This window comes from Strongylocentrotus purpuratus, unplaced genomic scaffold (assembly GCF_000002235.5).
Source record: "Strongylocentrotus purpuratus isolate Spur 01 unplaced genomic scaffold, Spur_5.0 spur5_scaffold_14, whole genome shotgun sequence".
In the NCBI taxonomy this organism is placed as follows: domain Eukaryota; kingdom Metazoa; phylum Echinodermata; class Echinoidea; order Camarodonta; family Strongylocentrotidae; genus Strongylocentrotus; species Strongylocentrotus purpuratus.
The window spans coordinates 29,711,693-29,729,967 of record NW_022145599.1 but is presented as its reverse complement, the minus strand read 5'-3'; the positions used below and the strand labels follow the sequence as shown (position 1 = coordinate 29,729,967).

General features: G+C 40.5%; 3 protein-coding genes across 3 annotated transcripts; all 3 read left to right on the top strand.

Moving 5' to 3' along the window:
* The first annotated feature begins 331 nt into the window (after positions 1–331).
* LOC753067 lies at positions 332–11,440 on the top strand. Its single transcript, XM_030985204.1, has 9 exons — positions 332–531; positions 4,249–4,470; positions 5,116–5,252; positions 6,151–6,417; positions 7,272–7,504; positions 8,256–8,691; positions 9,768–10,083; positions 10,769–10,985; positions 11,307–11,440. The coding sequence occupies exons 1-9, from the start codon at positions 481–483 to the stop codon at positions 11,438–11,440; spliced, it is 2,013 nt and encodes a 670-aa protein (XP_030841064.1). The 5' UTR covers positions 332–480.
* Positions 11,441–11,670: 230 nt separating this feature from the next.
* Positions 11,671–13,594, top strand: LOC594736. Its single transcript, XM_011662937.2, has 2 exons — positions 11,671–12,136; positions 12,812–13,594. The coding sequence occupies exons 1-2, from the start codon at positions 11,915–11,917 to the stop codon at positions 13,433–13,435; spliced, it is 846 nt and encodes a 281-aa protein (XP_011661239.2). The 5' UTR covers positions 11,671–11,914; the 3' UTR covers positions 13,436–13,594.
* Positions 13,595–15,589: 1,995 nt separating this feature from the next.
* Positions 15,590–17,314, top strand: LOC100888287 (uncharacterized protein F54H12.2-like). The gene is made up of 2 exons (XM_003726573.2): positions 15,590–15,905; positions 16,146–17,314. Exons 1-2 carry the CDS (start codon positions 15,590–15,592, stop codon positions 17,312–17,314), a joined length of 1,485 nt encoding a protein of 494 aa, XP_003726621.2.
* Positions 17,315–18,275: the final 961 nt, after the last annotated feature.

Sequence of the window (18,275 nt, the reverse complement as noted above, 5' to 3'; positions counted from 1 at the left end):
ATTGATAGGTGGGATATTGAACCAAAAATAATTAAAATAAAAATAAAAATAAATAAATTAAAATAATTTCCCACTTTTTGGTAACCCAGGGTACAGCCTTAAAAAAAAAAAAAATTCAACAAAATGGCCGGATTTTTTTTGGTACCCCAGGGTACCATTTATGTCATCATATGTTGATTTTGATAAGTCTTTCATATTGCATACAGATGCAAGTACTACTGGACTGGGTGCGACTTTGCGTTTTACACCCTGGCCTGGACATTTTCCCGGTAAATAGCAATGAAACTGCTTGAATGAGTCTAGTCTACGCTCCTCGATCGGGTCGCGATCGGGCGCGCCAGTTCCAAATCGAATCGTACATGCACAGACGTACGTCGATGCAGCATTTATACACACCGTACGCAGCTGCAATACTGAAGATTAAGGGAGAAGATATAGGATTTCAAGTTCAGAACAACAAGTTAAGAAGCTTGCTGCACGATGGAATTCATCGAGGATGATGACGGAGTGGCAATGCAGACGCCTTTGCGGGTATGAATACTGTAAATCCAGTTTTGAATTGTAGTTATATGAGTACGATTAACTGTAACTGTTAGGCATCCATAGTTAGCAAAACTAAGAGTAAGACTAAGTGAGTCGCTGCACAGTGTCACATTGTCACTGTCAGTACTGTCTGTCAGTCAACATTAACAACAGCAATGTCAATTGGACTAGCTAAGCATAAGTAACAATGTAAACAAACATAACGTTAGATCTAACGTTATGTAGTCTAGGACTGCAGGAGGGCCTAACTTAAGGTGTAACTTACTAACTTAATACAGTTCATGAGTTAACTTAGGAGTTATGAATATGAAGTAGATCTAGCCCTGTGCTAAACAAGTTCTCCAATAAAGTCTACTAAAGCTAACTTTACTACTTCTACTATCTACGTACCGTATAGAATCTAGATCTACTAGGTCTAGATCTAGACTATGGTTAATACTTTTCAGTTAATAATTTTAACTGTCAATGTTTTCCGTAGCCTAGGGCCTAGGCTAGGACTCAGTTCGCGTTAATGTAGGTGTCACTTTACTTCATCAGCTCACATGTCGATGTTTCCCTGAAGGCTGTGACGCAATGAATTAGGCTCGCAAAACATTCCATGTTTATTCAGGTTTGCAGTAACCATGGTAACTGCTGGATCTGGATTCACTTGTAGATCTAGTTTGAGTAGTGATGTTTGCGATACACATGGGCGAATTGTGTGTGCAAACTGCAATTATGCAAGGTCAATTAAAATTGACCTCGTAGGTTTACTCAGGATTTACTCGGGATGATATCCGGACATCGCTATTCAGCATCGTCGTCCAGAGTGGTGCTGCTGCTGTGCGACATGACTATGCTTCTTTGCTAAGAGCTATTTGAAACTTTAGGGCAGAATGAGATGTTTGGTTCTTTATTTCGATGGGTAAATTGTTCCAATTGGTAATAGTTTGGGGTAGATAACTGCGCTGGTACGATTGGGTTCTGCATAGAAGTGGGATGAGTCTGTTGTTGTCATCTCCCCTCGAACGGGTAGTCGCACAGCCTACAGGGACCTGCTGCACAGTGAGGATTTCCTACTAAAGATAGATCTAAGTTAAACCCCTGCATGCAAAGGTGCATACATTCAATCTGTTAAGACTTAACACCCAAGGATTGAAGCATGGTCCCAAAATAACCTATTTTATTTTGAGGTAGGTTTAGATCTCCCAATAAACAAAATCACGTGAAAATCACGTCAATATCAAGGTATCGACTTGAGGAGAGTTACGTTCTTCAAACACCGGACATTTACGTAAATGTGTTAATACGTTTATTGCACTAGGTCACTTAAAACACACGTACACTAAATCACGCAATTGTCACTGCAATATCACCATTATAATAACGTGATTATCCCTACCTTGGAGACCATGGTTTGGAAACCTAATACTCCCGTGTTTTTTTGGTTATGAAATTACATCTTCATAAACGAAATTATCGCGTCACAGAAACACGTGAAGCGTTAGTGATAGTTTTAGTCAAAATATTGCGTGAAATTCACGTGAATATTACGTCGAAGAGGAAATATATTACTGTAACCCGCGTTCAACCCAATAATTACGCAAATATTTCACAATAAATTAACCAAAATAATGACGTTCTCATCCCGTTTCTGAACATCGTGTTTTGGATCTTCCATAATTACGTCCAGGCGCGCCGGAAGCAGTTTGGGATTAGAGGGGGTGGGGGGGGGGGGGGGGGGTCGGGGGTGGTTGCAAACATCCCAGAGGAGAAAGATAGTTGCAACTGGTCTAGTTGATGAACCAGTTAATGCCAACTGGTAACCCCGGAAATTGAAATGGGCTAAATGATCCAGTTGGTCCAGACCAGTTAGAATTCAACTGGTCTAGCTGAGCCATTAGAACCATTTGGTAAAACTTCCAACCAGTTGAACGGCAACAACACTTCAATACTGGTACGTCTGTATTTCCAATGTAAAGGCATTGGTAATAAGTAGACTTACATAATTTAATTAATCGAATTTTTTTCATATACTTGTATTTTATTGAAATTATTTTAGTTCTAGTTAATGTTTTCCTTGTTCATGTTTAATTAAATGTAATTTATACGAAGTAGCGAAATGTCCTTATAACTGGTAATTTATATTTGTAGTATTTTCGAAATGAATTGCATATAACTAAATCATCAGTAATTAAGAAATATGCTGTAAATTCAGATAAACTGTTTAAAAAACATAGATCTGCACGCACCCCATATTCAATATGCAAATTAATTTGTGTCAGCTGGTTCAACTGGAAACATGCCAACAGTCAGCCCGCAGTCATCAACTGGTGCAACTGGAAATATGCACACAGACCGGTTATCAACTGGTGAAAATAGAAATATGCCAACAGACACGGGATTATCACCACGGAACTTAAATGGTAACTGTGAAACCATCAAGACACCCAGAAATACTCATTTTTCACACCTGGAAATCACGGAATACTCAGCTTAGATTAATAATCCGTTTGAGTCACGAGATCATCACCGCGGAACTGCTGGCAACTTTGACTACCATTTACATAGGTGTTTTAAGACACCTAATAATTACTATTTTTTCACACCTAAATATCACGGATTCACAGCTTAGATTAGTAATCAGTTTTAGCTACGTGATCATCACCAATAAAGTTATGGTAACTTTGAAACCATTTAAAAAGGTGTTTTAAGACACCTAATAATTACTTATTTTTCACACCTAAAAGTCACTTATGCCCAGCTTAGATTAATAATCCGTTTGAGTCACGAGATCATCACCGCGGAACTGCTGGCAACTTTGACTACCATTTAAATAGGTGTTTTAAGACATCTAATAATTACTAATTTTTCACACCTAAATATCACGAATACACAGCTTAGATTAGAAATCAGTTTTAGCTACGTGATCATAACCAAGAAAGTTATGGTAACTTTGAAACCATTTAAAGAGGTGTGTAAGACACCTCAGAATTACTAATTTAATATAACCAGAGATTCACGGACAGAACAATAAGACGATTAGCCGGTGTAAGTAACGTGATTATTACCATCAACCTGGATAACCTGTGAAACCAATCGATTAAGGTGCTTACAAGACCGAATAATTACTTATTTATCACCACCATCGGTTAACGGACAAAAAACTCGTTGCTTGGTCAAGTGGTTATTTGGTCATAAACACGTGATTTACAGAGGTAAGTGGAATCACGTTACTCCAGTCGCGTGATAAACTGGTGGTTTTTAGGTTAGATGAAATCGTGAACAGGAGTACCTTTTTTTTTTAAATGAAAGCACGTGTCGATAACGTTTAAATTTAGTTCAAAGGGCACCATACTTTAAAATCACTTAAAATACACTCCCAAAAGAGGTTACTTTTTAGTGTTTTATTTATTGGGCTGTACCTGATTCAGTTGATTATTCTTCCCGCGATTCAGTTGATTATTCTTCAGCAAAAAAGATGGCAGCATGCAGCCATTTCTAGCACAGCCTGACATACAGATGGTTCTGTGTGTGGCAATTGCCCGACTTTAGCTGTGCCTGTGTTATACCTAGTAAGCAAGGCCCCTACTACCGGTATCTAACAGTTAGATTGCGATCTTGATCTAGCCCCCCTACGCCCTAGCCTAACTGTTATAGTATAGAGCTTGCCCTCTACAGATCTTGGAATAATATTGTTTTTTGTTTTGTTTGTTTGTTTTGCAGGCAATTCTACCTAGATCTACCCATAATGAAGATCATGAATACCATTACCATGTAAATAACTTTGAGAGCCATGATGAATCTGGATTCACAGCATCACTGGTGATAAATGTCAAAGCAGAAGATGATGCAAAAAAATGGATGAGCGAGTTTGCAGAGTCTTCTCGCACCACATGGAGGGTAATGAGAACCTGCCCGACAGCGAAGAAATATGTGCTCTTCAAGGTATTGGTTTAGCAATCCTCTTTCTGTTGCATATCAAAATCAAAACTGTCCAATGACAAGACATTTTCATGTAAAAGTAAAAAAAAAAATACTGGTAGTGGTATAGGGGGGAGGAGGGTCTAGATCTACAACTGCAAATGTGATTTCCACCATTTTCAATTGGCAAATAAAGACTTGTCTTGCTTCAACATGAATGACGTAAATATTCATATTTTATATTGACGGCGCCGTAAAAACTCAAAACAATATTGCAGGCAATTTTTTTAATGCTGTTTCTGATAAAAAAACAAATTACCCCAATTGAAGAAACCTCTGATATATACTATTACATGTTGTGTTGGTAAATTTGTTTCTATGGTTTTGCATTAGTTTGGTTGAATGTAATTTTATTCTGATGTTACAGAATTTGGTGATCTTATTTCTATGTCCCATTTTTCATCACCTTTTTTTGCAGTTTTTTTTCATATGTGTTATGAAATTATACTCATATTCATATCTTTGGTTACCTACAGCTGCAGCACCCTAACCAATGTACGATTAAGTCCCCTGGAAGCTCTTTTTCAAGCATTCCATAATTGCTTCCTTTGGTGTCCTGACTAAATTTCATTCATATCTTAGTTTCGTATTGTATATGATTGATAATAGAAGATCTATCGATGTCATCATGGGCAGCAAAGACGGGCTAAGGAAGGGACATCTCGTCACAGCAAGGACACTGGGTGCTGCGCTAAACTTACTCTCACTGTAAGGAGAACAGTGACACAATCCGGGAGGAAGAGCAAGTATGTGAATATAGTAGCGATAAATTGTCAATCACCTATTTAGAGGAAACCAAAACCCAAGGAGAGAATCAATCTCATATGAAAGAGTAAAATGAGAGGAGCAATTTAAAGAAAGTTTCATCAAAAACGGTTATAAAATAAGAGAGTTATGGAAGTTCGAAAAGTCTCGTTTTACTTTCTATGGGGATCCTCAAATTGGCAACGCTGCTTCAAAATGGGTGATTTTGTGGACAACTCTCCATTCACTTTGTACACAAATTTTCAGATTTTTCCCATTATTTCTCATATTTGTTATTGTCTCCTTCTGACCTTGACATATGTGGTGTGAAATATATTTTCCCATGACATATGTTGAGCTCAGAAGGAGGTGAGACGCACTTTGAAAGATAATGGAAGAATTCTGAAAATTTGTGTACAAAACGAATGGAGAGTTGTCCACAAAATCAGCCATTTTGAGGCAGCATCAATTTGAGGATCCCCATAGAAAGTACAACAAGACTTTGCAAACTTCCATAACTCTCTTATTTTATAACCGATTTTGATGAAACTTTTTTAAAAATGTTCCTCTCATTTTACTCTTTCCTATAAGATTGATTCTCTCCTTGGGTTTTGGTTTCCTTTAAGAAGGCCATCAGCACATAGTGTGCATTTTCTTTCAAATGGAAGTATTGAATTATTCTGTCATGTTGGACCTGAGGATATAGAATGAAGTAGACCTAAAGAAAATTGGCTTTCCCTTTATTGTATACGTGTACATGTAGATTTGAATACTTCCTCATACGGTGCTCCTTATCATACCGGTAGTTTAACGATGTGAATTGTAAATTTTTCAGTCGCTCGCATAATATTTTGTTGCAATGCATTTTTGTACATCATGTTTTCTATTCCATCATTACAGAAACTCAGACCCCCATATCCAGACACATCCAACACTGGTTAAGCTAGAATGGAAACATAACCATGTTATCTCCATTCCTGCTGCACTTAAGTACAGAGATGCGAGTCCTGAGACCTGTGCAAAACTTGAGGAGCTGTTTAAGAATGGGAACTCACCAGCCAGTGCACTCAACATTCTAGAATTGGAGCTACAGATACAGGATCCAGACAAGTACGTCATGAACTGTGCAGACAGGTCGATTTGCCCAGATTTGCACTTTTGTTACCGGTAAGTTTTTTATTCATTAAACGTTCCCTGTTATTTTTTTTTTATTTTTTTTTTTAGAAATGGTAAATTCCACCAAAAATGTTCATGACATAAAAAAAAACATATCTGCCTCTAACGTAAATTCTTTGTCACTAACCTTATTGCCATGGATGTTCATAAATCATACAGGTCTTTCAACAACAAAAAAAAAAAAAAATTCGCTGCTTTCCATGAGATCTCAAACCATCATTGAAATTGTACATGTTGGACTGGAGACAAAAAATTCACTAAAATGCAAATTACACAGGCTTTGTTTAATATTTTTTCCTATAAATTTCACTAAAGGGAAGAAGAGGAATACATTTCCATAGTCCAAAGGCCATGAGATATTTAATCAATTACAAAGGGGTGACATGACCTCCTAACAAAACTGTCATGTCCGTTACGCTATGTTTTGAAGTCTAAACAGAAAATGGAATACCAAATTATTTAAAAACCTGTAGTTGTGTTTAGAGTGTCATCTTGAATTCAATTTAAAACCCAAACTTAGTTATATTTCCATTGCAAAGTTCACTGAAATTTCAAACTGTGCACAGGAGGTAAAAAAACATTTGCTATTTCGTGTCATGTCCGTTACACTCACTAAATATCAATTTTCTCTTTATCTATTCAGTAAAATACTTTAAAATTTGCTCTGTATGTCACTGATAATGTTATGTGCATGATAAAATGAATGAATTGCGTTTTGGAACTGTTAATTTTGTATTAAAATTGGTATGACTGTCATGTCCGTTACGCTGGAATTGACCAAATGTGGTTGAAGACACGATGAATGAAAAAAATGAATGTTTGTTAAACGTCTTAAATTTTGGCAGACTCTATCACAAGATCTTCAGAAAGGCCTATGGTCCTGCAGATGGTGCAGATATGGTCGCAGCTGTTGACGAGAAAGTAATTGCTAATTACAACAAAGAAGCAGGGATGACGTGTGCCAAGATGATTAGGAGCAGCACTGGGGAGCTGATCATAGGAATTTGCACTCCACTGATGCAGCGTGTACACACTTTAATGACTCACAGCAGCGAACTTGTGTTCATTGATTCGACAGGTATTTCATATTTATGTCCTTACATACATGTATGTATAATACCCCATTCACAGTGGCTTTCAAATTTTCAACGGTGCTAAAACGGAGCGGCGACACCGTCATAACCCTGTTTTAAATGCATTCACAGTAGACCAGTTACTCCGTTGCAGCAACGGAGTAAATTTTATCTGCGTATAAATCGGTGCCTCCGTTACAAAGCACATTATGTCTGGCTCATGACCCCGTGAGTGACCCCGATGCCCAGAAATACGTAGCATGGGAAGTACAAACAATAAGCAAACACACATGGTTTATTACGGAGCTGAAACGGGTCGCATTCACAGTGAACGACCTCTGTTTCAGCAACGGAGCAGCACCGTTGCAGGAGCTAGGCGAACAGTGGTTTAGTTGAAATGGTGTTGAGACGAGATGGTGTTGGTCCATTGTAGTTTATAACGGGACCGAGCATTCACACTAACAACCACACCGTTTCAGCAACGGAGCTGCTCCGTTGCTGACACGGAGTTAGAGCCCACCGAATGGGGTATAAGAGTGCCAGTTACAAGAGTGAGAGGCCAAGGGGGACATGTGGAGTGTATGCCTTGGACCTGGTGGCGCAAATAATTATGATTTATGAGCACCCTCCTGGTGTGGGGTGTCTCCAAGACTACACTTCAAGGTAAATTCACCATTAACGTTTGTTGTCTTTGCATGGCTATAGGAATAATTTCAGATTGATTAATTAGGTTGTCATTATGCTGTTTTCTGGCAGGCAATGTTGACCGCCACGGAAGCAGGGTGTTCCTGCTGTTGACACACAGCTCTTCGGGTGGCCTGCCTCTGGGGGTCATCATAACGTCGAACGAGCAGGAGCGGACCATCGTTGAAGGGTTGCAGCTGCTGCAGACCATCTGTCCAGCTGGTGCCTTTGGGGGAAATGGTAATGATGGGCCAGCAGTCTTCATTACTGATGACTGCACCGCAGAGAGGAAGGCCCTCCATGCTGTTTTCCCCCAATCTGTACTTCTCCTCTGCTCGTTTCACCTCTTGCAGGCTGTGTGGCGGTGGCTATGGGATAGTAAACATGGCATCCAAAAACACCATCGACAGGGCCTGTTCTTCCATGTGAAGAACATGGTCTATGCTGAGGATGCCACTGCTGTTGAGGCAGCTTTTGAGAGTGCCATCAGTGATCCTGCTGTTATACGGTGAGCCCAGGCATACAGTCTCAATAGTAGGCTATTTATGAAGTATGACATGCACTCAATGTACATGTACCTTATTTTGTCCATCTGAACCATCTCAGTTGTACGTTACAGCTGTTGAAATGGGGCACCTAATATTATCGAATTTCAAATATATTTATTCCCCCAGTTTAAGAAATAATAGAGCAAAGTTGGATATACATACCTCTGCAGGTATAAAGTGAAAATGACTGTACTTCTTAAAGGTTTGGTAGAAACAAGTACGACTTCAAGGATGGTATCATAAAATGTACAACCTCCCGAGGGAATGTTTTGTGCAGGGGTTAATAATTCAATGTATTTATGACAGTAATAGGGTTACTTGATTTGGAAAGGGGAATATGGCCATGCATTTTGAACTTGTGTATTAACTCTATCCCTACAATAGTATGTACATTTTCTAAGATGAAATTTCCTGAGGAATAAAAAAAATGGCATACGATAGAATCACTTTTTTTTCCTAATTTGTGCTCCGGAGTGGATGCCAGCACTGAATTCCTTTCAGAAAATATATACATGTAGTTAGAGGGAGTTTCTTTGGAGTTAATGTGTACCGCTCCCCCCCCCCCCCCCCCTCCACCCTTTTCATTTATTCTTCTGAATGTGGGGAAGAGCAGACCATGGACCACCTGCTGGTATGCCCCCACCTAACAGAAATGTGTACCCTTGCAGACCTACATGTAGAAGGGTTTAACCCCAAAGCGAAGTCCTGTGTCCAGTACTGGACCAGTGTTGTTTAATATAATGTAGTGACCCGATAAGAAGAAGAATTATTATTCTACGATGTGCAGTGTCGTGATTTCAAGTGCTAATGAGCTCATACAGGTATGATAGAGCTTTTATTCAGCTTTCAAATGACACCAATTCATGACAATACCCGTCTGTTTTACCGAGATATCATATGATATTTGAAAAAATCGTAACAAATCATAACACATGGCCACATATGAAGAACTCAGTTAATGCAGCATACAATGTATGGAGTAACATTTCTTTTGAATGCAATTTAAAGTCGATGTTTGATGATTCTCGTTGACCAGGTACCCTGGATATAGAGCATATATCAACTCCTTATATGAGAGACGACAAGTGTGGGCCCAGGCATTCAGAATTGGACTGAGGATTCGGGCAAACAACACAAATAACTATGCCGAAGCCGCCATGAAGGTCCTCAAAGACTCCATCCTTCAACGCTCCAAGGCATTCAACGTGCCTCAGTTATTAGACTTCATGATCCTCTGCAGGTTTGAAGGATTCTACCAGAGGAGACTTCTGTCAGTTGTCAACCAGCGCCCACTAAAGTGGAATATCCAAACCCACAACAGATCCAAGATCAGCAAAGATGACATTTCCAAAGTAAATAAAAACCTTTGTAAATTTATTTCTATTTATTTAATCTGTGAGGAGATGGATGGAAATTTAGTAAATGATGATGTACATGTACGTGAAACAATATCCAAAAAGGAAATTCAATTTGATCTTAAAATTGAATACTTCAGTAGTGCTGTAATGCCTAAATATAAAGCACCAACTAATTTATTTATTTGACTAATACTTATTCAGAAATTAAGGGGAAGAAGTGACCCAAAGATAAAACAACAATAAATTAACAATAACATAGTATTAACTAAACATGATATGTGGATGTTAAGTTTGAAAGAACTACCTGTCCAGCACTGACGTTATAATTCTCCTTTTATTGTCTCGCCCACCGGAGGTGGATGGCGAGACTTAGGGATCCAAATGGCGTCTGTCCGTCCGTCCGTCCGTCCGTCACAAATGTTTTGACACATAACTTGACAACTGTTAGTCCAATGGCGACCAAACTTGGGTGATAGATGCACTAGGGGTAACATCATGTTGCGGTGCTGTCGGAGGTCACATAGAGAGGTCAAAGGTCATATTTCAAAATCAGCTTGCGATAGGCCCTACAATTCTCATGGATGGCAATGGACATCGCGATATTTCTAGTTATTTTCACAAGTGGGCGAGACACTACATCGCTAATGCCTTGTGTTATTTCTTATATTGTTACAATCAGACTGGGGAGAGCACCTACGAAGTCACCAGTCAGAGTGATCGACAATGTCACTACACTATTGACATGGCAGTTGGTGTTTGTACATGCCATGAAGGTATAACTGGGGGTGCCTGCAAACATCAAGAGGCCATTGTGACACACTTCAAAGTGGCATCAAGCAACTTCCTCCCAACTTCTGCCAAGGAAAGGGAATTGTTACTCAAAATTGCAACTGGATGTAAGTAATATTAAACTGAATAAATTTTCTTATACGTATAAAGTGATCTACGCTCTGCTATCATTTAATATTTACTATCATATTTTATGTTGTAAATGAATGAAAGGCCTAACAAAGTTATACATCACTTTGATGACATTTCAACTTGAAATTAGTCAACAATATCTTTGATCACCTACAGCCGCAGCATCAACAATTATATGACAATGTAGGAGTACGCATCCTGGTCATATATTTTCCTCTCTTGTGTTACTTTAACCAGCACTACATGATCAATATTATGTTTGAATTTTTTTTGACCATTTATCAATTGAATTCAAGGTAATGACAATGTCCCGTCTGGATGGATGGACCCTCTTCAGTCCGTGGAGCCAATGGCAGAAGATGTGGCAGAACCACGATTGCAAGAAACAGCACTGGTCAATGGCCATGGTGATATGCAGGATAGAAGATAGGTACCCCTATATAGGAAGTGTTAATTGGCATTTCCGGTTAATTAGTTAATCCTTCCGGTTAATTAGTTAATCCTTCCGGTGACTTCCGGTAAACAATAGGGGGGGGTGTTAATGAGTTAATTGGGGTGTCCTTCCGGCGGAAGTTACGTAATGAGGGTACATCCCCTGGAGGAAGTTCTTTTGTTTACATCATTCATTCATTCATGGAGAGGTGGAGGATGGACGTGTGTAGAGTACGAGGGACAAGGACCAAATGACCAAACAATGGGCCACCCGGCATGTATGTTGAATGTGTGTGTTACCGACCAATGAGAATGCGAGGATTTTAGAAAGGAAGTGATGTCAGCATAGCGCGCGTTTGTGATTGGACGAGGTTTGTGATGGGCGGCGCCTAAGGGGTGTAAGGGTATATAACGTGGGCGAGTTCGCCTCATTTTCATCATAGACATCAGCGCTAAACAATCACGAATCAAAATGGCCGCCACACCAACAACACCAACCGGACCCTTCGGACTTTGCACATCGACACCATATTCTTCGCCCAACATGATGATGAGTACTCCACGTGTTAAGAGGGTACCAGCCAACGACTTTGATGCCGTGGCTCGCCCATCTGTCAAGGCCAGAGCTGAGATGGCTATCCCACCAACACCCTTGACGCCCGTAGGTCTACCGGGAAACATCTTGGCACTGAAGGTATGTACTCTTGCCATACGTTTTATTTTGTTACTTGTCATTTTTTTTTTTTTTAATCATTATTTTTTTTTTAAATGTAATAAGATAGCATAACTTTAATCAATTGCATGGGTGGGTGGAGGGTACGGGAGGATGCATGAAGGAATTAGATAATAGTGGCATGCTCAATGATGGCAATGATACTCATAGTTGTTTGTATTTCTGTGTTTCATTCAAATTAGGATCTGAACGGCGAGGGTAAAGAAAATACGTACAAGGTGCGGGAAGAGGCGGGTTGTCATCATGGAATTGAAGAGAGTTTTGAATTGTTTGAATTTGAATCTGGGTCAAAACCATTCCATTTGGGTGGGCAACGTTATGCGGTGGTCAAAAATTACAGGGGTGTCACGTACATTGCCATTCGGGAATATTACAAAGACAAAAAGAGCAAAAATACCCCCGATAGGATGTTACCGGGTATCAGGGGAATCAATCTCACTGCAGACAACTGGTGGCAAATGACAAAATCCATCATGAGCATCAGCGATGCTGTCCGTGCTAAAATCAAGGAAGACAAAGATTAGATTGATTACCATTCTGATTTGAATAAGACAAACAAAAAAAAAAATTGAAAAAAAAAAAATAGAAATTATATATTACACCGCATTGACACCCACTCTCTCACCCGCACCTTAGGATGCCATCTACCAACTGGAACAAGAGCTGGAGAGAGAGGATACGCTCCCCTTCGAACCCACACCCAGCGTGAAAGCTCCAACACCAAGCAGCTGGGCACCAAGACGGGAGATGGAGAAACCAGTCTACATAGACATGAAAGACATCACGAAAGTCCTGACGTACGAAGACAATGAAGATGGTGATGTCATCATGATCGAGGACGAAGAGGAGGAAAGGGAGGAAGGAGAGATCATCGAGATGGAGGCATCTCAAAGGCGCGACATCAGCGAAGACTTGCCGGTGGCACCTGTCCTCATGGCCGTGAAGGCCCTCTCCTCTATCATTCATCGCCTGGTCCGTGATGGATGTCAGGGGTGCCGAGATGATGAGCCAGGCCAGGAGGGCCATCAAGGATGCCTCTACATGGAGTGGCCGGAAAAAGTGGATATTTATTTCGAGGGTGCCCTCAAGCAGCTCCATGAAAGAGACTTTTTACATTTTCTGTGGTCTGTCTACAACATGCCCATCATGTTCGAGGAAGACAGAGAAGTCGCGATGGCCGAGGCCGTGGAATTTTTCCACTTTAACTTAAAAGACGAACAAGTAAAGGAGTTCATCAAAGCCAAAATGATGCGTTTGTAGCATCTCTTCTCTCATTGAACACTGTCTACTTGCTGATATACGAAGTGTTTGAAGAAAGACATATATATTTGCTTCTGATATTTTGATTTTTGATTTCTCTCCTTTTTCTTTTTACGTTCGGATTTTGAACTATTTATTAAAATGTTGGTTAAACTGAAATTTTTATTCTCACCATGTTGTTTGTTTGTTAATGTTTTCTAGTTATAAGAGATGGGTCGTGTGGTGATTGGTCATTGTTGGTGAGTGACGGATAAAGATTGGTCGTTGGTTAAAAAATTAGGATGGATGAGTACTTGAAAAAGATTTATGGAGATCCTGAGAACGAGGCGGGTTTTGGGGGAGTTGAGAAGTTGTACCGTTATGTGAAGAAGGATGGAGTGTATAACTTAACACGTAAACAAATACGAGAGTGGTTGGAGGGCAATGAGACTTATACCTTACATCGTCCTGTTCGAAAGAAATTTGCAAAGAGTCGAGTCATGGCGTATGCGATGGATGAATTGTGGCAACTTGATTTGGTAGATATGGCTTCTTTATCCCGATACAACAAAGGGTACAGATATCTTTTGACTTGCATCGACGTATTGTCCAAATTTGCCTGGGTAGTTGCTCTCAAAGATAAAACGGGAAAGAGTTTGGTGAAAGCACTCAAGAAAATACTCGAATCAAAACGAGAACCAATGAATATTCAGACTGATAAAGGGACGGAATTCACCAACAGGATTTTTCAATCGTTTTTGAAGAAAAAGAATATACATTTTTACACGACCCATAATACCACAAAAGCATCCGTGGTCGAACGGTTCAACCGTACGTTAAAGGAAAAGATGTTTAAGTATCTCACACATCGCGATACTTCGAAATATATCAATGTACTGCCACGTTTTGTAAGGGCATACAACCACTCTCATCACAGCTCTATCAAAACCAAACCCATACTCGTCACAAAAGACAACGAGGGGGATATTTGGAAAACATTGTACCTCAAACCAAAAAAGGGGAGGGGGAAAAAAGCAAAGTATACTGCGGGGGATCGGGTTCGCATCAGTAGAGCCAAACAAACTTTTGAAAAGGGGTACCGCCCCAATTGGACCCAAGAAGTGTTTAACGTTACCAAAAGTAGAGAGCGTGATGTTCCCGTGTACGATATAGAGGATGATCGTGGGGAAAAAGTGATGGGTACCTTTTACGGACCAGAGTTACAGAAAGTGAAGAAAGACAAAGAGGGCGTGTTTAGAGTTGAAGAGGTATTGAAGAAGAGAACGCGCAAGGGTAAAAAAGAATATTTTGTCAAATTCTTAGGCTACCCCTCATCCTTTAACCTGTGGGTAAATAATATTCAAAAATCATACAACAACCCCTAACACTGCCATTTCAATTTATAATCATGGAGAGTGAAGACCAAGTTTACCTGACTCTTCCAAGCAACAGTTCCTTCGATTATTTTCCAAACAACACGTTGACCAGTTTTACCACCAAGTTGGCAACTCCTTTGGTATTGCGGGGAGAGTATGAAGTGGCGTTGGTGGATATCATCTATCCTCATTCGTGGACAAATGTCAACTTCACAAACAACAAATACAGCTTTTCAATCGGGGATCAGGTCATCACGGTAGGGCGTGTTCCCGTAGGACATTACAGAGATGCACAGAGTGTATGCACCGCATTCAACGAATCCCTGCCAGCCAATTTGCGAAACAAGGCCAGTTTCAACATCAATCCATCGACGCTCAAAGTGAGGGCCGAGATACAACCAGACAGTGGGGTTTATCTCAGCGAGGGGCTGGGGCAATTGTTTGGTTTTCCAGAAGGGACCCTTTGTACTAACCAGGAAGGAAAATTTCTCCCCGACCTCAATGGAGGTCTTTTTGCCATGTACGTTTACACCGACATTATAGAAAATCAGAGAGTCGGGGATATCAGCGCTCCTCTGCTTAGGATCGTGGCGGTGGATCACAAACGTGCTGGCGAGGTTGTCGACCGTTCTTACCAAACTCCCCATTACCTCCCCGTCAAGAGCAAATACATTGACACTATACACATAGATATAAGGAGTGACTTTGGAGACAAGGTGCCATTTCAAAACGGGAAGGTGGTCTTGAAACTACATTTTCGTTCTGTACGGAGACGATCGTTTCATCTTTAATCCGCATCATGGAGTATGGAAGAGGCGGAGGGGGTGGATTACCCGTCTTTAGAGGAGCTCGAATGCAAAGGGGGTATGGATTAGGCAGTATGTTAAAAGGGCTTCTCCGATCTGCCATCCCCATCGTTAAATCGGGAGGGAAATTACTTGGCAAGAAAGCATGGCAGACCGGGTTGAATGTGGTGCGTGACGTGGCTAATGGGAAATCCCTGGCATCTGCCACCACATCCAATCTCAAAAAGTTGGGTCAGCAATTCACTTCCAATTCATCAGGCAGGGTGAAAAAAAAGGTTAAAAGGAAGCGTCCCAAGAAGGACCCCGTCAGTTTGCCAAATGCAAAGAGAAGGAGAACTTCCGATATATTTGACCGGTAGAAAAGAAAAGAAAAGAAAAGAAGAAAAAAAATGGAGAGAATACATCACATGTCTTGCGAATGCTCAAAGTCTGAAACAGACTTGTTCAGCATCCCCCCTACCCAAACGACTGTGGAAAAGGGAAAATGGGTTGAATTTTTCCCTCTCACAAACATTTCCGACACAACCCCCATCCAATTTCATCTGCAAGGATCCACGGAGGAGTACACGGACCTCTCGCAAACTCTCATCCATCTGCAAGTAAAAGTTGTGAATGGAGATGGTACACCACTGGCTGAAGATGCCCAAGTTGGCCCGACCAACATGTTTTTACACTCCCTGTTTAGCGACGTGGACTTGATGCTGAATGACAGACTCATCACCCCATCCACAAACACGTACGCCTACAGGGCAGCCCTGGAGACATTGCTTACGTACGGGCCTGAAGCCAAAGAATCTCAGCTAACATCCGCCCTCTTTTACAAGGACACGCCCGGTCACATGGACGATGGGAATCCCCTACGTGAGGATGCGGGTAATATGGGTTTGAAAGAAAGACATCGCTTCATCAAAGGGAGCAAGACCGTTGACATGGTGGGTCTTCTTCATCTCGATATGGTCTTTCAAGACAAACTGCTCCTGGGTGGCGTGGATATTAAACTTAAACTCAATCGCAGCAAGAACAGCTTCAGTCTGATGTCATCCGTCCAGAACGCCGAATACAAAGTCATCATCACCAGCGCCTCATTGCATGTGAGAAGAGTCAAATTGAGCCCAGAGACATCCCTTCTCCACGCCAAGACGTTAGAAACGCAGACAGCCAAGTATCCTATCCGCCGATCCGAGGTCAAAACATTTTCTATACCACGAGGGAACCTGTCATTCACGAGAGAAAGCCTCATCCTGGGGCAGATGCCCAAACGCCTCGTCATTGGGTGCGTCAGTAACACAGCTTTCAACGGAAACTACGCAAAAAATCCATTCAACTTTCATCATTACGACCTGAACTTCTTGGCACTGTACGCAGACTCTGAGCAAATACCATGGAAACCCATCCGCCCCAACTTTTCAGCACCTGACCCCAACTACATCTTGGCATACCAGACACTCTTTTCAGGCATCAACTCTATGTTTCATGACAAAGGGAATCAGATTACCAGAACCGACTACGACAAGGGATACACGCTGTACGCGTTTGACATGACACCCGATCTATCTACGGGAGATTGTTTCAACTTGCGTAAACATGGCAACGTTCGACTAGAGATGCAATTTGCGAGAGAACTACCAGAAACAGTGAATGTGATGGTCTATGCAGAATATGAAAGCGTGATAGAAATAGACAGAAACCGCAACGTCATCATCGACTTTGGGGGTTAATGGGGCATTCGTGTTATAAATAGTTTAAACATTTTTATGGCATGGATACTCGACAACTGCAATACATAGGGGAGTCTGATCTAAAATTAAAATCCACGTTTTTAGGGGTTTTCCCATCGGACGGTCTACCCACAGTCATAAAAACATACCCGGCAGCACTCATTGCCAATGTAGATACGCACGACCAAGATGGAAGCCACTGGGTCGCCATCTACTTCACCAAAACTAAAGGGGGTGAATTTTTGGATTCATTTGGGAGACATCCTTCCATGTGTTCTCCTCGTTTTAAACCTTTCCTGAACAAGTTTTCCAAAGCATGGACTTATAACCAAAGGTCCTTGCAATCGTTTTGGTCCGCCGTGTGTGGGCAGTATTGTTTGTATTATCTATTGCATCGGGTCAGGGGAGATAGTATGGCCAGTATCGTATCCACATTCAATCAGAGCCGTGCTCAAAATGACAAGAAAGTTCACGCATCCATCCAACGACTCTATCCAAACAAAAATGCACCCATTCACGATCCAAGTTTCATTCTAAAACAAATTGCAAAGTCCTTTAATTAATGATTGTGCATGAATTTGAAGTCGATGTAGTAGTTGTAATCATATGAAGTAGTAGTATTATGTAGTATTTAAATATTGATAGAAATAAATAGATGAAAAAAAAATATATATATCATTGTTTAAGATTTCATTGTTAAGAAAATTTGTATGTTTATGTATTTCAAATGTATAAAGTGTGTCTTGACAAATCCAATCACACACACACACACACGCACACACACGCACACACATGCATGCATAGAGAGAAAAAAAACTGTATATAAAACGCATGAACAACTCTTATCGTGTATACCATTGATGTCAAATTTATTATGTCAATATATATATATATATATTTCAATAAAGTTTCTCAGTTACAATAAAAAGTACAATTGTCTTTTTTTCTTCTTTGTTACAGT